A 23,327-nucleotide genomic window follows, 5' to 3' on the forward strand; every position below is an offset into this window, starting at 1 on the left:
TGTATCTTTGGAAGAATTAGCATCGTCAGCAACCATCGCTTTCTTCCTTGAGAAGCTGCGATCTTTCTTGGCTTTCAGCTCTTTAGTAAGGAGTTATCAGTTAAGGAGTTATTAGTTAAGCTTCTGTAACTTAACTGATGCACTTATGGGCTTCAGTCGAGTTTGCTAAAACACAGATGATGACACTCTTCCTGACTATCAAAAGATAGATCAGTCAGACTGATATCATACGCAACAAAAATTAAACTTAGTTTCGCAATAGCCTCGGTAGAGCACGCTGTTGGTCTTAGGTTTCTCTTTGCCGTTAATCAGTATTCAGTTTATCAATTGAAACAACACAAGTAAGAATGTAAAACTGAAAGCAGTAAACAACACAGAGACTTTTACGTGGTTCGGAAAACCCTTTCCTACATCCACGGTCGGTTGATCAGACCAACACTCCACTTCGCAAGTGCTTAACAAGTGTACTGCAAACCAAACCGTGTGCTTGCCGGGTGCACACAACCGTACCACTGAAGAAAACCCTTCTACAGTACCCACGCTTCACTCGCGTCGGATTTCTCTTGCTTAGCACAACCCGCACTAAGACTCTCAGAGACAGAAAACCCTTCTGACCTCCGAATCACTCAAAACACTCAAATCTTTCTTTTGGAAAGGAGGTTTGAACGAGTGCCAACTATACTGCAAAGAACAAGTTCTTTGTAGCAAGTTTGACCTTGGCTTCTGTGTAAACAGAGGTTTGCCTAAGGTCTAAGAGAATGTATGTAATCAGCAGTGACTGATTTTGGCTTTGGAATTCTCTTCTTCGATTCAAGCTTTGGGGAGGTTAAGCTTTAGGCTGAGTAGCAATTTCGGCAGAGCTTCAGCTTATGTCGTTGAATCGGTGAAGATTGAAGTTGATCCTCGAGTGCTATTTGTAAGAGAAATCTTGAATAGATCCGTTGGTGTAGAGCATCCTCAAGATTTCTTCCGTTGGAGAGCAATTTGAATTTTGGGCTGAGGCTTCAATCTTCGAGGTTCCTTGTCTGGTGGAAACGGCTCTCTTGAGGGACAGGAGATGTGACGTCTCTGATAAAGTAACCACCAAATAGGAATAACCTCTGCAGAGATAAGATCCTGAGATCTCTGCATTTAATGCGGCTGTACTCTTGTGAGTACGTGGCTTCCTTTGAACGTTGGAAGATCAGTCCGAGGAAGAATGATCAACTGATACTTGACTTTAGTATCAGTCTGGGGCACGCATTAAGTAATCAGTTCCTAACGGATTCTTCAACTGATACTTCAGTTGGTATCTTCAGTCTTTAGTCTTCAGTCTTTCGTTCTTCAATCTTCAGTCTTCAGTCTTTAGTCTTCCGTACCGCATACTAAACTAGAAACGAACTCTAACACTTGAGTTCAAAAACTGTTCTAGTCTATTACAATTAAGACCTATGAATTTTAGTATCATCAAAACAAGGATTAAGATATTCCACAAGATTCCCAACAACATGAGTGGCATGCTTATTTTGAGGCATCTGTAAAGAATACTGAAAGTGTTATGATTATTGATTAATGTTAAAGCCTTATGATCTATGTTGGCAACTGCATTCTCAAGACCCCAACTCAATAAAAAATAAAGTTTTGTAGGTGTATATGTATAATTCATAATGAACAGATAATTATGACAATGTAAGCAATAAAGTCATATTGTTGGTCTGAGATGAAGCACCGTCCTTCTCCTGTCCCTATCTCCAAATCGTCACTCAAGCATTTCACAAACCATCCCCAATTTTCTTCATTTTCAATGCCTACCACTGCCCATGAAACTGAGTACATTTGATTGTTGGCATCCTTACCAACAGCACAAAGGAGAATATCCCCCACAGAAGTCTTCAAAAAACACTCATCCAATCCTAAAATGGGTCTACATCCCTACTTAAATCCTTTTCTTAAGGCACTATATCCCATATATACTGTCTTAAATACATTTGCTTCTCCAGTGACCAACTCAAACCGGCCTTCTGGATCCACCCTCCTATTCTCTGCAATGTAACTCCTAATCAAAGCATAATGGTCAGACACTATCCCCCTAACCATTTGCTGTGCAATTGACCTACCCTTGTAAAGCCTATCCCTTCCCACCTGTGTTCCAAATCTCCTCCAGATGGCATTCCTCAACTCAGGAATACTAATAGTACTCCTAATTCTGAACACATTGAGATACCTCTTGGCAATCCACTTAGAACTCACTAACTTATTGTTCATGGACTTGGTGCACTTGTGTCTCCCACCAATTCTTTTCACCTTGAAAGAGCCTTCTCCCTTCACTATGCTAGCATAAACACTCCACGGGCTCAGTCCTTACTTCATCATCAATCATATCAAATATCTTCTTGTTTGCAATTAAACTTCTTTTCTTCCTAGATTGGATGTATTCCTCATCACCCGAGGCTAGTTCTAGGTCATCTAATCCATCATCATCACTAGAAGGCAACTCGGTTGTTCATAGTCTTGATCCTCACTGTCATCATCACTTCCTAATAACCAGTCATTGTAGTGGTCAAACAAAGCTTGCTCATCATCAGTATCTCTCAATTCTTGTTCCAAAGAGTTACCTATACCCCTGTCATTATTCCCCACAACCTCACTACCAGTTATCTTCTCCTTACCCTTGTAAGTCATCCCTACATCTGCATTAGGAGGATCAACCTGACTCTTACCCTTTTCTTTACCCTTCTGATTAAATCCTAAAACATCTTTAACATCGAACTCACTCTTACCCTTTTCTTTGAACCCAGACACAGTTTTTTGACCCTCAATGTATAGATTGACAACATTAGTCTTGTCAGAAATTGTTTTCAACCACTCCATTACCTCTTTATTAGAAAATATTTTGACATAATCATCACTAGCAGTCTTATACCACATTTTTGTTGAGTTAGGGAAACCTATACTCTCCACTAACTCAACAACATCAAAATATCCAAACTTATCTTTATCTAGCTGAGTTTTCCAGTCTACTGTCCCCCCTAAATAAGAATTTTTCCCACACAACTCCATAAACCGACCCCCATGATGAATAAAAACCGAAAACAAATCGTTGCAAATGAAGAAAGATGAACTTTTTCAACCATGCAATAAACTACAAAAAATACTTTTGGAGATACATTAAAAAATGGTGAAAAGAGCCTACCTTTTGAACATTTCTCCAATATCCGGTCCCAGATGCCTCCACTTGGGCGACAAACTGGATTTCTATAATATCCACACCCACGATTCTCGAAGAACAGTGACAACACTTGAGGAATATCAGTGGCACCAGTGTTCCCGCCCTAGAACTAAAGAGGTAGAAAGTGAAGGGTTATTGTGAAAAGGAGTGAATTTGTGGCAGTAAAATTCCAACCCTTTGCATTCCAACGACGTCGTTTTGATGTAAACGACGTCGTTTTGATGTAAACGACGTCATTTAAGGCCCCATTTGAAACGACGTCGTCCGCTTTCACCATCCGGCATCGCCATGTGGGTACGCCGATTGCCATGTCAGCTTTAAGTAGGCCGCATAAGCTCGCCGGGGGACAAATCAAATCAATTTCTCCGGTGTTGGTTTATTGTGCCAAAGTAAAAGGTCATGAAATATTCCTGAATTTGGGAATTTCTCGTGAATTTACCGGCAATTAACCCTTTAAAAAATTACTAAAATTATGAAAATAATATCATACGTCGAGCATTTTGATTGACTACTCAATAAAATTATACTATAGGATAATATATTATATTAAATTAGTCAACTCAAAAAATGACTATAATTGTGAAAAAAAAATGCAGCAAATAAATGCACTTATAGAGTGATAATGATTCTATCTTAGCTACATAATCAGCTAATCACGTTAAATGGTGGAGTTTGATAATAGGATAGTTAAACAATTTGTGGAATTGATTGATATAATTGAAAGAAATAAGATTTTTAATTATTTTGGAAAGATTGACTAATCTTTTCTTTAATAATTACCATGGATAATTATGTAATATGTATATACAGATAAATTAAATGATTTTTAGCAGTACTCAAATTATTAATTACTTTACTACACTATATTTGTGAGGGTACCCATTGAGTAGAAGATTCCGTACGTTATTCAATTTTCACAATAACTTCATGTCAGCTATCTACATCATTCGTAAACCACCTAATTTGCGTTAGACTATCTTTATCAACAATCTACACCAACCCAACTTTTTAATAAAAAAATTATTTCTCTCTCTTTCACATACACAACCTATAATTCTACAACCTTTATATTTTATCAATAACCTACTTCAACCTAAAAATAATTATATAAAATGATTATAAAATTAATTAAAAAATTATTAAATAATGACACATGAAAAGTTGGTGCCACATGTCAAAAGCATAAGAAAGGTTGTAAAATTGTTGCAGGGTTGGTCTGCAATTTTTTAGATGATCGGTTGTTATTTTCACTCTATTTTAACATTTTGTTTTCTATTTTAATTTTGTCTTTTAGCTATGACTTGTGATGACCGGTTGTTAATAAACTTAGTCTTAGGTACATATCTCAATGTTTGTTTTTTCCCTCTAAAGCTTATCCCATGAACTTGTATTTGTTTAAATCTTTTAAATAAGCTCCCCGACAAAATACAAATATGGATCGTTGAGTTATGAGGTCACCCACACTAAAACCCAAGAAAACCTTCTTAATTTAGAAAAAAAAAATAATAACGGAGCAGGCTTTTCCGACCAAGAAGAAGTAGTTACATTGTAGTAATACTTAAGTCTCTTCTCAGCAACTTGGTCTCAGTTTCTTGCATGCTGATGCTGCTGATTTAATTAACGTTTTGCGTTTGTCGTAATGCCCGTTTAACTTTCTCTCCTCTCCCTCTTTTTATTTGTCGTACGATAGATGATGAAATTATAAGCACATTTTACTTAAATATAATTTAATTGATTTTGTTGAATTAGCTTCACATTTAGTGTATTTCCCATGAGGAACAGCATGAGTAATCCCCGCCAATGTGTGCGATTATTGACTATTTTCTTGTTGGTCTATTTTGTCAGTGTGCAATCACAAAATCAATCTAACTATGCCCCAAGAGACGCGATTTTCTTCAACTGTGGAGGCCCTAATTCCACTGATTCCGACGGCCGAAATTGGATATCCGACAGCAGCTTCGCCCCGCCCACCACCACGGCCGCCGCCACCGCAGACGCGCAGAAGCCCGACGTGCCTCAAGTCCCTTACATGACAGCCCGAGTCTCCCGCTCCAACTTCACCTACACCTTCCGAGTAGCTCCAGGCCGCATCTTCGTCCGTCTGCACTTGTACTCCGCCTCCTACAACGGCCTCAACGCCGCCAACGCTCTCTTCTCGGCCACGACAGCAGGCTACACCCTCTTGAAAAACTTCAGCGCCGCCCAGACGATGGAGGCTCTCAGCTCCACTCACATGGTGAAGGAGTTTTCCGTCCACGTTCCGCCGGGACAAGCTCTGAACATCACATTCGCGCCAGCTGAAGATTCCGGCAACTCGTATGCCTTCGTGAATGGGATCGAATTGGTGTCGCATCCCGATATATACACCATGGATGCCACTGCAATCGTGGTGGGCCAATCAACTGGATTCAGCGTTGATAACTCTACAGCCATGGAAAACGTCTACCGCCTTAACGTGGGCGGAAACGCCATCAAACCGTCTGATGATAATGGGCTTTTCCGATCATGGGGTATTGACCTGGATTACTTGTTTAGTGCAGCCTCTGGGGTCACCGGAGCTCCCGATCCGAACGTCACGGTGGGATTGCCGTCAAACTACGCGGCGCCGCTGGATTTGTACACGACGCTGAGATCGATGGAGCCTGATGACTCTGTCAACCGAAATTTCAATCTCACTTGGCTCTTCGCTGTGGATTCCGGCTTCTCCTACCTTGTTCGCCTCCATTTCTGCGAGATAGACGGCGTTATAAACAAGACAAACCAGAGGGTTTTTAGCATTTTCTTGAACAATCGGACTGCGGCGGCTGAGGCGGATGTGATTGCCTGGGCGGGCGGAAATGGAGTTCCGATTCACCGGGATTATGTTGTGTTCGTCCCCTCTTCCGGTCCGCCGCGCCAGGATCTTTGGCTCGATTTGCATCCTTACACTGCTTCCAAGCCTCAATACTACGACGCTATCTTGAACGGATTGGAGATTTTCAAGATTAATGACACTAGAGGCAATCTTGGTGGCCCAAATCCAATCCCTCCCCCTCGCCCAAAATCCGATCCTTCAAGTAAACGGCCCTCAAAAAATCACAGAGCCGCCATCGGAGGAGGGGTTGGCACCGGAGTTGCTGCGCTTCTTGTGGTTCTTCTACTTGGTTGTTGCCGTCGGAAGGACTCCAGCGGCGGTGAAGCTGAGGGCAGCAGCAGCAGCAACCTCCCTTCAAACGTCTGCCGCCACTTCTCCATCGCGGAGATCAAGGCCGCCACCAACGATTTCGACGAGGCTCTTCTCCTCGGCCTGGGAGGCTTCGGCAAGGTCTACAGAGGCGAGATCGACGGCGGCAGCACCAAAGTAGCCGTCAAGCGAGGGAACCCGCAGTCGCAACAGGGGGTGCACGAGTTCCAGACAGAGATCGAGATGCTCTCCAAGCTCCGCCACCGCCACCTCGTCTCTCTCATCGGATTCTGCCAAGACAACTGCGAGATGATCCTCGTCTACGACTACATGGCTAACGGAACTCTCCGCGATCATCTCTACGGCACCTCAGCCGCTCCCCTGTCGTGGAGGCAGAGGCTGGAGATCTGCATCGGCGCCGCGCGCGTCTTGCATTATCTGCACACGGGGCCCAAGCACACCATCATCCATCGCGATGTCAAGACGACCAACATACTCTTGGACGACAAGTGGGTGGCGAAGGTCTCCGATTTCGGGCTGTCGAAAACGGGGCCTTCGCTGGACGACACCCACGTGAGCACCTTGGTGAAGGGCAGCTTCGGGTATCTGGACCCGGAGTACTACCGGAGGCAGCGGCTGACGGAGAAATCCGACGTGTACTCGTTTGGAGTGGTGCTCTTTGAGGTCCTGTGCGCTCGTCCGCCTCTGATGCGGAGGCTGCCGGAGGAGCAAGTTAGCTTGGCGGAGTGGGCGCAGCAATGCTACAACGAGGGCGTCCTTGATGGGATTGTGGACCAGTTTCTGATCGGGAAGATTGCGCGAGAGAGCTTCGATAAGTTTGCGGAGACGGCGGCGAAGTGCGTGGATGAGGTGGGGATGGAGAGGCCGTCGATGGGGGATGTGCTGTGGAATCTTGAGTTCGCGCTGCAGCTGCAGGAGACCTCTGAGGAGCTTCATTTGGATTCGAGTGGGGTGACTCCCAGTGCTGTTCTTTCTCATATTATGAGTTTGGAGGGCCGATGAAATGCACTACTTCATTTTCTCTCTTGCATTTCTACATACATGTACTGTCGATTACCGTTTACTTCTGTTTTTGTGTTGAAAGAGCATAATAAATTATTCATTTGAAATTGGGGTGAAAATGAATCAAATAAGTTTTGTTCGATTCAGTATTCGAATCGAATTTTTGATAATTGAATATGAAATTTTATGATTTGAATATAAATACAAATAATTCTTTTATTCAATTAATTATTAAATACAATTCGAAAATTACAATATATGATTCGATTTCAATAATATTCAATATATATATATATATATATATATAGGGGCGCGCTCCAATGAGACCCCCTATTTTTCGTGTAACATGAGTACAATGAATAAGACATATAATACTAATGAACAAAACGTATATCTAATGAACAAGATGTATATACTGATGAAAAATAAAATTTAAAAAATTCGTAATGAATAAGACATATATACTGATGAACATGGCCGTATATACTGATGAACAATGCAGTATATACTGATAAATAACAAAATTTAAAATATTCTGCTCCCTCCAGGATTCGAACCCTGCGAAAAAATATCACCCTCCAGATACAATATCAACCATAAGATTGATAAAATAAACGCACCAGATCGTGCCCTAGATCTCACTAAAATTAGGGGGTCTCATTGGAGCGGCCCCCTATATATATATATATATATATATATATATATATATATATATATATATATATAGAGAGAGAGAGAGAGAGAGAAAGGTTAAACAGAGAATGACAAATATGTAGAGAAAGGAGAATTAATCTGGAGCCTCCAAAATTTCCAATCTAAGGGTTTGAATTTAATTTGATTTTTTCCTTAATTATAGCCGAAAAGGCTATATTTGTAATTGAATAAATTTATTTTGGTAAGATATTATTATGTCATATCTTTATGCAAATTTCCATATCTGCATTCACGTGTAATTCAACTCTTTAATTATCTTTTTTTACATGTAATCTTAAGCATTCACGTGTAATCTTATTAATTATTTTTGTGTTTGTATTCGAAATAATTTACGCCTGTTCGTAAATTTTTTAACTTCTGTTCTAAATATTTTGTGTTAAATATTTCTGTATCTCTATTCGAAATAATTTACGCCTGTTCGTAATTTTTTTTACGTCTGTTAGAAATATTTTATGCTAAATATTTTATGTTAGTAAGGAACATTCAAATAGTTTATTTTGGTGTTCGCAATTTTTTTACGCCTGTTCAAAATATTTTATGTTAATAAGAGAAATTCAAATAGTTTATTTAGGTGTTCGTAATTGTTTAAAGCATGTTCAAAATGTTTCATGTTAAAAAACCAAACAAAAAATAAATAAATCAGAATTCATAGTAGAACCGAAAACAAAAGCGATTCGTCGATTTACTTAAGAAACCCTATCTTTCGTGCATAACTTTTAGGAAGAATGGAAGCGATAAATGAGTGATTTTAGATGAAACGATTATCAACCTATTAAATAGTATTTCAAAAAGAATCACAATTTATAAATGAACAGATCACCATTTATAAACGAACAGGTCACAATTTCTAAATGAACAGATATATTCAGATTTACTACACGCATGAATATCCCAAAATTCCAAAAAAAATCATTCAATTTGACAGGGGAAAAAAAAAGAATGCAGATTAGAGCTAAAAACTAGATCTTGTGTTTCCAAATTTCTTCAACGAATTAGAGCCGAATCTGCCGCTCCACCGCCGCAGCGCCGCCAATCGTCATCCAAGTATGCATAATCATCTACCAACAACAAAATTCCCCAGATAAAAAATTGCACACCAAAAGGATTCTCCCAAAATTCCCAAATTCCAGATCTAAATTTTTAGGGCTTGAGTTGATCGGGAAGAGTCGAGGGAGTCGGGGATTGCGGCGGTTCTAATTGATGTTACCCGGAGGATTAGACTCGAAAAAGGAGGTGGCGATGGTGTGGATGGTTGGGGGCTCCGGCGAGTAGTCGGGCGTCCTGCGAGTAGTCTGGGCTCCGGCGAGTAGTCTGAGACAGCGGCGATGCTTCGAGATCTGGGCCGTTTGGTCTGTTCAGGGGGAGCAGAGGGAGCGACTCAGGGAGAATCAGAGGTGGTGGTGATGGTGGTTCGTCGTGGCGGCGATGATAGTTGATGGTCGCTACTTCAGACCGATGGAGAAGGGGGCGGCGTCGATTCTCGTCGCTCGCCGTTGAAATAGAGAGGGAGATGAGGTTTTTGATGGGGGAGTGATTTCCGTTCAAAATCTATAAATGAGAGAGAAAGAGAGAGAGAGAGAGGTTTGTAGAGGAGAGGCCGCAGAAAATGGGGGAGTGATTTCCGTCCTTTCAGTTTTTAGCCAATAGATAGTTACTTTAATGCCCTGTTCTAATTAAAATTAATATTTCAAAATTTGGTTTAATACATTAAAAGCTGGAAACTAAATTAATCTCAACCGCATGATTAAGTGGTTTGAATGATGGAGATTAATTCTTTATTCTCTATACTTAGGGTCATTCTTTGTTTAACTTGACCCTATATATATATATATATATATATATATATATATATATATATATATATAGGGAGAGATTCAAATAAGAACCACTAATAAAATAAGAACGGAGAACCATTTTAAGCCATTCGATCATCAAGATCTACGGTGGATGCATCATCTTGGTGGATGGATGCAGGTGCTGGGTTCGAATCCTAAAGGGAGCAAAAAAATTATTTTTTTCGGATGCATTAAATTTAATAGCGGATGCATTAATTTGTATAGCAAATGCAGTAATTTTATTGGTTCTTATGTTCTCACGATAATTGTGGTTCTCACTATAACCGCACCCTATATATATATATATATATATATATATATATATATATATATATATATAAAATGTTATGCTACATACCTTATGTGAGCACCGCTCACGTTCAATCCTCGTTAGCGTATTCTTTTTTCATTTAGGTGTTTATTTTTATTCTAATACTTCATTAATTAGTATTGAGATCGTTAATTTTATAAATTACATAAAAATCAAAGTCTAATTTGTTCATATTCCCTTTAACTTCAAATAATTAATAAAAATAACAAATTGGACTATATTTTTATATAATTTATAAAATTTACGATCCGAATATCAATTTATGAAGTATTAGAATAAAAATAAACGCCTAAATAAAAAAAGAGTACGCTAACGAGGGTTAAACGTGAGCGGTGCTCACATAAGGTATGTAGCATAACATTTCTCTCTCTCTCTCTCTCTCTCTCTCTCTCTATATATATATATATATATATATATATATATATATATACATTATTCATATTAATACAACAACAATAAAAAAAAATACAACGACAACAACAATAATAATAATAATCATCAAAATTTTAAAAAGACTTTGATTTTAATTATATTTCAAACGAAAGTGTTTTGTTTGAAATATTATTTTAGAATTTTTCTTTATCAAAATTGAATTGAATCAAATCAAATAGTAGAAATTTTCGATAATATTCGATTTATATTGTTTAAAATACACTTGTAAAACAATTAAACGAATATTCGATTCGATTTGAGTATTCGCGAGTCAATATACTAGAGATTATATAAGTTATTCATCCACGTAAGCAAATTTGGGATTTAGAGTATTTTAAAAATATAAAATAAAAGATAAATATGACTAAATATTTTTATCCACACATAAATAAATTTCACCAATTCTTTAAAAATGTTTAATGAATTTACCTACACATATTTAGTTATGTGTGGGTAAATTGTCACACATTATTATATGTCACAAATTATGTGTGGCTAAAACTTCAATTTTTTTGTAGTGAATGAGTAAGGAGGCCACAGTGGGATGACTTGATAGCTTACTTGATTTTTTTAGTTTTGATTTTTTTATTTCTTATTTAAATTTAATTGCACAAATTTAAATAACACAATTTACTTCAAATTTAAATTGAATTAATTTCAAAATCCTAAAAATTACATAAAAAAAATTGCATAAATCTTAAAAAATTTAAAACATATCCTAAAATAACTATTCCGGCTCTAGAGGTCCGAAACGTGCCCAAACATGATCAATCAAATCATTTTAGAGCTGAGCATGTATCTGCCTATCTTAGAGAAGTGCATCTCTTCGCACATATTTCTCGAAACAAATCGGGGTTGCTCAAGCACTCTCCGTCTAGTCACTGCTAGACGCCCCATGTTCTGCGTCGTCATCTCTCCAATTGGTAGCTCTTTCACCTTCGTTCTCCACAATCATATTGTGGAGAATGATGCAACATCATGATGTTCTTGAGATGTTAGACGTACCAACTCCGTGCCAGACTTCGAATGATTCTCCATCAAGCTTGAAACAATTCAAAGGCACGTTCGAAGTAGTGTTGCATAAGACGTAAATGGGCAGCCTTACGATCACGGTAGACGTAAGACCGGTGATGAACAACACGTTCCGGCTCCGGTTGGAAGTACCTTTGAGCAATCAATTGTTTATGCAACTTGATCTCATCGATGATCTCTTGCGCTACCCCGTCGGACGAAGACGACGAAGTATCATCGAACCATTCGACCATTTTTTGAAAGAGAATATGAAAATGTAGTAGAGAAAGAAAGATGGATTGAAGGAGAATTTTTTTTGTATGTGTGAATGAAGAAATGGGGGGTTGGTGAAGCATGAAATCAACGCCTAATCTAAAAAGCAATAATCGAGACAGGATTTATGTGGTTCGGTCGTTAAGACCTACGTTCACGGGAGATCTTCGAGTTCTTCCACTATATTTCGAGATAATTACATTTTACAAGTGTTGCTCAGAAGATAAATCATCATTCCTCATGCTAATGCTAAACCTTCTATTTATAGATGTGAGAGTGAACCCTAAAGGCCTTAGGCCCATGAACTCTAATAATTAGATTTAGGCCCTTTAATGCCTTAATACACCTTAGTCTTGATTTGACCCATCTGCGCCGTCCTTCGTTGCCCGTGTTAAGTAGCTCCCTTGAGCTGCGCAGGCGAGTCTGTGCTGCCAAGTAACTCGGGTAGTCTGCACCGCCAAGTCCCTTCGTCTGCGCTGCCAAGTCCCTTCGTCTGCGCTGCCGAGTCCCTTTATTATCTGAGGTCTTCAATTAAACCTGCGCTGGTTGGCTTCGTTCAATAAGAATAATAATAACAATAATAGTAATCAAGTAAGATGTTCTTGTATTGTTAAGCACAGCGCTGATGAGTATTACAGTCCTCATTAGGGGTATTTATAGAAAGGAAATTAAATAAATAAATAAATAAGGTGAAGAAAACGGTCTCATAGCCGTTGGAAAAAAAATTGAAATTGGATACTGATGAGGAGTAATATGTGCAGAGCAGAGGAACGGACCTTGCCAGAGGAACGAGTGTAGTCAGAGAAACGGTCCTCACCAGAGAAATGGTCATTGCCAGAGAAATGGCTGCTGTCAGAAAAGTCATACCCGAAGAGGAATGGCTCTCGCCAGAGGAATGGCCCGTGCCAGAGGAATGACCTTCGTCATAGAGATCATTAAAAGAGCAGAGGAATCGCCCGCCAAGAGGCAAATTTACCATTATGCCCTCGACCACGCGGAGAGCATGTTTTGTAGGCGAAATTACTACTTTACCCCTGTCATGTAATCTACGCTATCTTTACTTTGAATACTACAACAATTTATTCTCGTGCTCTCGGCAATCCAACTATTTTCCCTCACTTTTCCAATCAAACACTAGGTATAATTCGCGATTCAACAACAATTCATCGATTATTTCCATATCTGTTCATTTATAATTCACCAGCTACATAGCCGTTTAGTTCAAAATTTAAAAATTAATTTTTTTAAACTGGCGCATGTGGACACGCGCTGCACTTTTCAGCCATCATGCCTTACCCGAAAAATCGGATCTCCCTCGAGTCCCCTTTGACTGTAGTGGGGGACTCAATCCCCACCTTACTCGAGTAGGTGAGATCGATTATTCCACTGTGAGTGCTCTAAGATTCAAAATATATTCGAATACTAATCCAAATATGTAATTATTTTTATGAATATAAGTCGAATCCAATAATATTCAATTCAATTCGATTAGTTCACATTCCAATTTACAACTTTAGATCAATTCAAACAAGTCATGCTTATTTTCAAAACAAAAAAAGAAAAAAAAAAGTCATGCTTTTGATCATTATATATATATATATATATATATATATATATATATATATATATATGGAAGGGCTACCGTGAGAACACATCTTAAAATAAGAAATAAGAATAATTTTGAATGTATGAATTTTATGTAGAACACGTATGATGTATAAAAGGTATGAATTGCGAAAAATAATTTTTTGCTGCATTTGGGGTTCGAACTCAGGACCATGAATTCATCCAACAGGATGATGAATCAACCGTAGATCTTAATGATCTAAGGGATAAAAATTATTCTTATTTTACATCTTAAGAAATATACTTATTTTAGCCCTCTCCTATATATATACTCCCTCCGTCCATGAAAAAACTTCCTAGGAGGGAGTGACACAGATTTTAAGAAAAAATATTGTCGAGTGTATTGGGAGTGGATAAAAGGTAGTTGAGTGTATTGGGAGTGGTGAAAATGTGTTATAATTAATATTGAGAGTTGTGAAAAGTGAAAAGTAAGAGGATTATAAGTGGTGGGGTATAGTCTAAAAATAGGTAGGAGGTTCTTTTGTGTACGTCCCAAAAAGAAAAGATAGGAAGTTCTTTCGTAGACGGAGGGAGTATATAGAAAGATAAAATCAGCATTCATGAATATTAAAATAATCCGATATTTGTGAAACCGTGTATGCTTAATAGAAGATCCAATTTGCGGATATGGGATTTGGTTTGGGCTCATTTATTAAGTTTAGTGAGTTGGACTGGCGATGGTCGGCCCATTTTGTGTTATGGCACTAAATTCAAATAGTGGAGTAATTCATAATTTGAGTTTTGATATATCCGTACTGGTGGTTACTGGTACTTCAAATTAGCTGATCTTAGTTAGTTGAAATGCAATACATTCATAATTTTTGTTTCTAAATTTTGAAGAAAATTCGAGCTATATAATGTTAGGGTGTGGGACTTGGGAGATATAACGGACAAAATTGTAAATTCAAATGATACTTTTTTATATTAAAATGGACGACTAGCTATGCTAAGTATATATAATATATAATTTCATTTGATTATGAGACTTGGATGATTGTTAATTATATATAATATATAATTTGTTGATTATGTCGACATATTAGTAATATTTTAGTCTGTCCATAACTTGTCCGAATTTAGAGCCCTGTAAAGTCTCATCACGTTGTTCGCGGCCTTGTGTTCTCTCTCTATCTCTTATTATAATTCTTGATTGTGTTGTAGATTGAATGATTAAAAGAATTGAAAAAGAAGAAAGACAGGAAAGATGAATGACGCAGATGTATCGAAGCAGATACAGCAGATGGTGCGGTTCATCCGCCAGGAAGCCCAAGAGAAAGCCAACGAGATTACCCTTTCTGCCGAAGAGGTTCTTTTTCTTCTCAATTAATTTCTTACGATACATATTTACTTACTTTTTTTCTAATAGAATGTGTGTACGTATATAGGAATGCAATATTGAGAAATTGCAAATAGTTGAGGCTGAGAAGAAGAAAATCAGACAAGAATACGAGCGCAAGAGCAAGCAGGTGGAAGTTCGCAAGAAGATGTATGTATTCTCAAGATTATGTATGTAGTCTTAATTACTTACATAATTAATGGTGCCTGCATGCATGCTGCAGTGAGTACTCGATGCAGTTGAACACATCGCGCATCAAGGTGCTTCAGGCCCAAGACGACGTCGTCAACAATATGAAAGATGCTACGAGGAAAGAGCTCCAACAAGTTGCTACTAAAAAAGGTCCATATAAAGGCCTTCTCAAAGCCTTGATTATTCAGGTCAGCCGCATAGCATGCCAAAATATAAATGAATTCGAATGAAAATTTGATATAATAAAGAAGTTAGTTGCATGCAGAGTTTAATGCGGCTGAAGGAGGCGTCAGTGTTGTTGAGATGTCGAGAGATGGATGCAAATGTAGTGAGTTCAGTATTAGAAGAAGCAAAGCGTGAATATGCGAAAAAAGCAGGAGTGCCAGTCCCAAGCGTTGTCGTTGACAAAGTGTATTTGCCACCTCCTCCTACCGACGACATACACTCCATTGCTCCTTCTTGGTTAGTTACATTAAATTATAAGTTATTGTCCTGTCATAATGTTTATGTTAATATGCGTATTGAATTTCTGTAAATATCGACAATTCATGATATACAACACGCCAAGTACAATCTATTTGTCCAACAATATGAGTATTATATATTGCACATAATGTATAAGTTAATGTAGTTCTCACATTAAGAAGGATTACCATTTGAACTCTATGTGTGTGTCTGTGTGTATGTTTCTTATTTATGATATTTTGATGTTTTTTTTTTTGTACACTGATATTTTGATGATGAAATGAATTAAAGTTCCGGAGGGGTCGTTTTGGCTTCTCGAGATGGGAAAATTGTATGTGAGAATACCTTGGATGCTCGATTAGACCTTGTCTTCCGCCAGAAACTTCCTGAGGTATGTACATATATATATATATATATATATATATATATATATTACAAATTAATTTTGTTCATCCATCAAACTAAAATTGTTGTTACGTTGTCTTCCAACTCTTCCCTGCAGATACGCAAACACCTCTGTGGATAGATAAAGCGCTACCGAATTCGAGATTAATACCCAGATATGGATTTTGAATCAAATGTTGAAATGTTAATGATCATATGTGCTAAATTTCTGGATTCCAAAAATAATGGAGTGACACTCTCTTTAACGATTGAATTTGCTAGGTACTACGCCTACGATGTATCGTGTTTATTCTTTAATTTCATCACTAGAGCTGTCTCTCAAATTATATTGACAATGGGAGATCATGGAGTTTCTTCAAAATATTAGTTATAATACAAAGTTTTTTATTTTAATTTGAGGATTAAACTTTGTGCTTTGATAGAGTAAGACTAATTAATTATTTGTTTATTATAATATATGATAAGAAGTTTGGGATATTCCAAATCCCTCGAATATTCCTATCATTTGAACTACTTTCTTGATTCATGTCTATATAATATATAAAAAAAAATGGAGTTTTTTTGTATCCATTTCTTCCCTCTCCTGTTTTTTCTCTCTTCTTTCACTAATTTTCTCTATTATCTTCTTCTTTTTTATTTTAATTCACATTGTCAAATTTAATTCCCGACAACATCTTTAATATGATATAAAAATTATCAAAAATGAATTTAAAACGAATAAGTCATGAAAATTTTAAAGTTTAAAATATTTTATTTTATCTCCCTTCATTAAAAGCTAAAACTAGTACGCCCTCACGTGCGATGCACGAGCAACGATATATTTATTTATTTTTAAAATTTTAAATTATACTCCCTCCGTCCACGATAAGTGTGGTGTGAATGGGAAGGCACATGTTTTAAGAAAATATTGGAAGATGTGTATAAAGTGGAGAAAGTCTCCCACCAAAGTTGAATGTTAGGTAATTAATAAATAGTTGTCAAATGGATTTTTTTGTAAGTATTGTGTGTGAATGTGAGGGAAAATATAAAGGTGTATTTCCTAAAATAGAAAGACCACACTTATTATGGACATACGAAAATAGCAAAAAGACTACACTTATCGTGGACGGAGGGAGTATAAAATATCATTATTTATGAATTAGATTAATTGGTAACAAAAAAATTGTGTTAATTTAAATAGTAGTAGTTAATGTAAATTAAATAGTGTATAATAACAATATTATCAACTTAATGAGTATAATATTAAATTTAATGAGTAGTGTATAATAATAATAGATATGTATAACAATAATTAAATCTATAAACGGTAAAGAAAATAATTGAAGTCAATTTCATTTTGAGCAAATAACACTAAACCATCAATATAATAAAATTACTAGACGTCAATATAATAAAATTAATAAAATCTTGTCTAGAAAAACCAATATAATAAAATGAATAGTCATCATTTAATATAACAATTTTGGCCTCTTAAAAATTTAAAATGTATTACTATTAAAATTTTATATTTTAACAGCCCAAAAATAATTAAAAAATCTAGAAAAATATGAATAATTTAAAAAGAAAAATTTAACACCAAATATGTTTATATAAATAAATAATTCATCTATACTATTAAAAAGCTAAAATTTCAATTTGAAATCAATTTCAAATTGATTTCAAAATTGAACGACACTTTTGTAGTTATAATAAAATTGAAAGTTTATTTATTTGCAGACTATACTTTTTCTTTTTATTTTCTCTTTTTATCTTCTTTTTTTCCTTTTAAATTTACGAAATTCGATTAATTATAAAATATTTAATATGCATATCAAATTAAAGATCACAATAAGAGCTTTAATTTGATATATTTTTTTTGTAAATATTTGATTTAAAATGTAAAGGTTATATTTATTTAAAGATTAAAATTTTAATAAAATCTCTCTCATCTCTCGATCTTTTTTTTTTAAATAAATCTATTTTCAATTATGTTTTATTTTTACTTTCATTTTTAACTTTTCTTTTGCCTTTTCATAATATCAATTTTTATTATGAGAATATGCACTCATATAGCCACATTGGGGATTGTAACTCAATATTTGGTCCTTCTATCTTAAAAATACAAATTTTGGTCATTTTTGCAATTTCGGATTGTATTGCCCTTAACTTGGGCGGACCGGATCGGGTTGGGCGCACGGATTCGGGTGGTACTTTTGGCACTAATGTTATAATTTATGCCAAAAGTACCAACATAAAGCAAACAAAAAAATACCAAGTAATTTTGTACTTCGGGCACTAATATTGTCATTTGTGCCAAAAGTACCAAATTACTTAGTTTTTTTTATTTGATTTGTGTTGGTACTTTTGGCACTAATATTATCATTTGTTCCGGTGCCAAAAGTATCACCCGAACCCGCGCACCTAACCCGATCCGGTCCGCCCAAATTAAGGGCAATACAGTCTAAAATTGTAAAAAAAATGACCGAAATTTGTGTTTTTAAGATGGGAGGGCCAAATATTGAGTTCCATTGCTCAATATGGCTATCTCAAAAGTTGGCACTTTTATTATTGCGAATTCTTTTTTTTTTTAATATTCAACTCAAATATATTTAGTTAAAATTAATTTTTCATTATATTTATAAATATGATAATTGAGTTGGTATCAATTTATATAAGTAGTATAGAAATATAAAAACTTTTCCTCGCATAGCACGAGGGTAGAGAAATACTAATTGTAAAAGATCAATATGTAGGTACTCGTAAAGATATTCACACACACATACACTCTACAAACAAAACAAATATAATAGACAATCAATGCACAAGAATAGTTATAAAAAAATTCGGTATAAGCACACCTAGGTCTGGAGGGCTTGCATTCAACTACTGAAGTTAAGTTATAGAGGACTTATAATAAACTCTGAGTCAAAATCCTAAGTAATTAACTCCCAAAACTTCACCCATATGGTAGAAGCTTGTATGTATGCACCACACGCTACTTGGATGTGAGTACCAACACTCACCAGGCAATCCCAACAACATAACAAACAGAACTTTAAAGATTCCAACAATAAAACAACTCGATTATTGAACAACAAAAGACATAACCTATCTTTCACAAACACATAATGCTTATGAAAACATTAAGTAAATAAGACTTAGAAAAACGACTGCTTCAACTTGAATCTTCAAGACGTATATATAAGGTGTACCGAAGAAATCCTAAATATGCTAGTATGTAGCCTAGTGAATATTTCGAAAAATATTTCGTTCGAACATGTACTTAAGAAAGGTAAGAAGATCTGGCTAAACAACTCCACACGCTAGAGATCTTACAAGGATGTTTGCAAATAATACTTACCAACAACATCTGCTTTGCAAGAGGAAAGTTTTCAAAATGCTGCAAAATAAATTACGAAGCACTCGCACTGTCACTCAGGGTAAAAAGAGAGCTTATTGAATAAGTCTACATAGTGACAAACTAGGTGTGTCAAAACACACTAGCAATCTCCTATTTTTTCATTTATGTAGATTCATCAATAACCAAGGCATGAGAGAAGAATATGAAAAGCATAAAAAAGTAAGACAATTATCCCTTTTAAATAGAAGCCAACTTCATCAAAACTCCCCCTTAAGCTAAAAGGCAGGAGTACAAACACACTGAAGTACAAAGGCGATTAGCTCAATAGTCCTATACATGGCAAAACCAAAAAAAAAAAGCTAAGAAAATGACACACGAAACAGAGAAATAAACGTCTATGACCACCAAGCTCTAAACAGACAAAGAAAAAACATAAACCATCCACACACAGGCCTACTCCCTCTATGACAAAGCTTACACTGGGGGAAAGAGATTCATCGAGATATTCATTTTCAACAACAATGTCACGACAAGATAAGGTATCACTATTACCAGCGGAAAGATCAATATTAATAAGACTATGAAGTAGGTCAAACATGACTGATTCAATGGCACTTCTGTGCAAAGTGACACTAGTAATAATTTTGCTGACAGGGGAATGCTCTTGCTCAAGCTCCGCAAAAAGTACGGTTGGCGAACACCTTCAACATGCCCTTATTGGGAAGGGCTCCATTTGTCACTTTGACATTCATGTATCCCTTCTAGACACTTTTTGAAGCTTCTTCAGTATATTTGATACAGAGAGATTTGTTGAACAACTTCTAACTATACAAGCTTGTCTGGGTGCGGATCATAACAGCCATCGGACTCTAGCACATCTCTTTGTTACATAATCACTCCAAAAATAGTTTTCGAAAATGATAAGGACCTACTAAGACGTGCGGATTCAACATGAGATGCAACATGGTTAAAGACCCTAATCCCAAAGTTGATCGACTAACTAAGACCAATGCGATGTTAAAGTGTTCCTAAAGCTTTTCCCACGTCAAAGCCGTTCTTGGTGGGAAACCAATTTTGGATGGAAATCTTGTGCAAGATAGAGTACTTGATGGAAAAATAGAATCCATAGATTTCATAGAGGCAATAAGTTTGAACTCCACTAGTGAGTTCAGTCGTTACAATAGAAACATGAACATCTTCCTCATAATAAACTGTGTGATCACAGCCAACAAACTCACCAACTAACTGTATGGAGCAATTGATATACCTTCTATGAATAAAGGTAAGAAAAGCGATCTGCAAAACCCAGCTTAGCTATACTTTGGACAAATTGTAATGAAACTCCAAGATAACACTACGTATGAAATTAAGGTATGTGTGTTCAACATAATATTAACCAAAATGTTATCCATAAACAAACGAAAAAGACTAGTACTAAGAACATCAACAAGATAGAGAGGATGTTCCTCAATAAGATTCTTGCTTACCACGATAAGACAAAACCGTTTGTGGTAGTTTGATTGGAAAATGAGAACAAGACCAGTATTGAGAACATCAACAAACTTTCGGCTAGCAGAAGTTTTGTCCATTCGACTCCTTATTTGAGAGGTAAGAGCAGAGGCAACAAGAATAGTAAGGGGAACATCTTTCTTTTTCTGTTTATAATGAGTCTTAAAGGTAAAGGACTTCTTCATTTTCTTGGAGCTTGCGTGATAGAGATCCTAGATGTGGATGTCTGCCTCGACAACATCTTGAGTATTACCATCATCAATGACAATATAAAAAATAGTTACATTGATAATATCTTCATCGTGACCATTCGGATCTGCACCAGTATTAGCTTTATCAACAGCTCCGTCAGGAACAATAAGAGACATTTGCCTCTTAGCAGTGCTCTTCTTAATAAGAGAAGCATGTTTGGGAAAATCTATAAGTTCAAGACATATGATATAAGGAGCATGAACTACGAGAAATGAAGAACAACGTTTGTGGGAGTAGCAATGGTAGGAGAAAAATCGGTTGGTTTCTTAGCGAGAGAATATGCCTTTTGTCACGACCGCACTTGCTAAGGATAGCAAATTCGGGAAAACCGCGACTAAGGGAGGGAAATTAGGAGCGGGATTAGAAAAGGGGCATGTTTAGCTTCTTGATGACTCGACTTGTATAATGAAAACGATTGAAATTAACTAGAATTTAACGAAGGTCAAAAGGAACCGTACATAATATTATCCAAAAGAGGTACTCAACGAGTTTGAGTACATTATTAAATAATACATATTATTTGACAAGATAACATAATGTCTTTAGCAAAATCAGTGTTCGCAGCGGAATAACAATTTGAGTATATGTATGAAGACATATGCTCTACTCTGAGGTACTCATCCTAGATCGACAAAAGCTCCGCTTGCACACTACATCCTCGATCACAACTCAACCTGCAAATTTAAAAATACATGCAGGGCTAAGTACGGGAGTACTTAGTGGACACTTGCCGAAATTTACATACATGCATAATATTTTATTGTCAAGCCTTTCAACAGTAGTAAGATACGAGGGTTTTCCTTTAAAGACTCGTATTTACCAAAATATTATCATTTCTTTCATCAATAACCTGTACAGGTATTTTATATCATTAATCACCATTCGCCAACGACATTTCATTTTCTTCTCAGGTAATTAATGTATCTTAATTTCTTTATTTACTCAATATATATCTAATATATAATGCAGATTCATATATATATATATATAATTTCTGAGAAGATTCTTTATACATAGTAAGCTTTGATCCACAGGTTTCCATCTCTCACTCATTATTCACCTTCTTGCAGGTCTCTCAGATCCAAATCTTGAAAATTTGTGCAGTTAAGGATAGATTAAAGATTAATATTTTCGAACACAAACATCTCGGTCCCATCTCCCTCAATCTCGGTCCCTCTCTTTATTTATATAACACAAATCACTCCACTACCTCTTCCTTTATTAAAATTTAATGCCACTCAACATCATCTCTCTCTCAATCTTTATTAAAGCCAACATTCATTCTCTCAATATAATTATCGAGACTCTCTCTTTTTTTTTTTAAAAGCAGAACCCACCATCTCTCTCATTCTCACAATTAAAAACGCTGCTCAACTCTCTCTCTCAAAATCACGCTGCTCACATCTCTCTTTCTCTCGCTCAATTCCGGCGTCCTTCTTCCGGGCGAGTCATCGTTGGAAACCATCTCTCTCTCTCGCTCAATCCAGCCATCTCCTCCCTCGAACTTCCGCCGCCGCGGCTCTTCTCTTCAACGGCGAGGAGCGTCGCTTTCTGTTGCTCCGGCGACTCACAGCGAGGTCGCCGCGTGGAGCTGCTGCCGCTGACTACTGCTGTTCAGCTCTGGGACGCGACCAGCGGCGCTTGGCCTTCGGCCGCGCCGCCCCGCTCAGCCGCCTGGAACTGCTGCTGCTCGCCCGGAGTCGCGGCTGTTGCTGCTGTTCACCGAGGAGTCCGCCGACTGTTGCTGTTCGTCGAGTTGGCCGCCGACTGCTGCTGTTCTGGAGTTGGACGCCGACTGCTGCTGTTCTGGAGTCGCGGCTGCTGTTGCCGAGTTCCGACAGCCACCACCGTCGTCGGCTGCCGCTGCCTCGCCCAAGGCCGACTTCTGCTGCCAAGCACCGAACGCCGCTGCTGTAGGGATGCCGTCGCCGCTCACTGCTCTCACGCACACGTTTGTGCCGACATGACGGAGGCAAGGGTCGAGCCATGATCTCTCGGCTCTATTGTTGCTGTTCGGTTAATGGCGAGAGACGGCAGCACACGTTGGCGCCGCCTCGTTCGTTCTCCTCCATTTCTAGTCATCTCTCGGCCCGACTGAATAGGGCCGCGTCCCTCGTTGTTTAAAAGCTAAGTTTTTCAAGTTTCGTTCTCCTCTTATTCTACGAATTATAGGTGTTGTTGTGCTAAGTAAAAGGCTGTGTTTGTTCTATAA

At 37.2% G+C, this 23,327-nt stretch overlaps 2 protein-coding genes across 2 annotated transcripts; both read left to right on the forward strand.

The window, feature by feature from the left end:
* Window positions 1–4,751: 4,751 nt before the first annotated feature.
* On the forward strand, window positions 4,752–7,513 carry LOC131003719 (receptor-like protein kinase FERONIA). The gene has a single exon (XM_057930260.1). It carries the CDS (start codon window positions 4,980–4,982, stop codon window positions 7,392–7,394), a length of 2,415 nt encoding a protein of 804 aa, XP_057786243.1. The 5' UTR covers window positions 4,752–4,979; the 3' UTR covers window positions 7,395–7,513.
* A 7,668-nt stretch (window positions 7,514–15,181) lies between these two features.
* LOC131003732 (V-type proton ATPase subunit E2-like) lies at window positions 15,182–16,407 on the forward strand. Its single transcript, XM_057930273.1, has 4 exons — window positions 15,182–15,332; window positions 15,410–15,606; window positions 15,901–16,000; window positions 16,112–16,407. The coding sequence occupies exons 1-4, from the start codon at window positions 15,186–15,188 to the stop codon at window positions 16,133–16,135; spliced, it is 468 nt and encodes a 155-aa protein (XP_057786256.1). The 5' UTR covers window positions 15,182–15,185; the 3' UTR covers window positions 16,136–16,407.
* Window positions 16,408–23,327: the final 6,920 nt, after the last annotated feature.

Source organism: Salvia miltiorrhiza, unplaced genomic scaffold (genome assembly GCF_028751815.1).
Source record: "Salvia miltiorrhiza cultivar Shanhuang (shh) unplaced genomic scaffold, IMPLAD_Smil_shh original_scaffold_265, whole genome shotgun sequence".
Taxonomy (NCBI): domain Eukaryota; kingdom Viridiplantae; phylum Streptophyta; class Magnoliopsida; order Lamiales; family Lamiaceae; genus Salvia; species Salvia miltiorrhiza.

Coding starts and splice junctions, on each gene's coding strand:
- LOC131003719 (XM_057930260.1), top strand. CDS start 4,980: ATGAGGAACAGCATGAGTAATCCCCGCCAATGTGTGCGATTATTGACT.
- LOC131003732 (XM_057930273.1), top strand. CDS start 15,186: ATGCAGTTGAACACATCGCGCATCAAGGTGCTTCAGGCCCAAGACGAC. Junction 15,333..15,409: donor TCAAAGCCTTGATTATTCAG/GTCAGCCGCATA, acceptor AGTTGCATGCAG/AGTTTAATGCGGCTGAAGGA. Junction 15,607..15,900: donor CACTCCATTGCTCCTTCTTG/GTTAGTTACATT, acceptor AATGAATTAAAG/TTCCGGAGGGGTCGTTTTGG.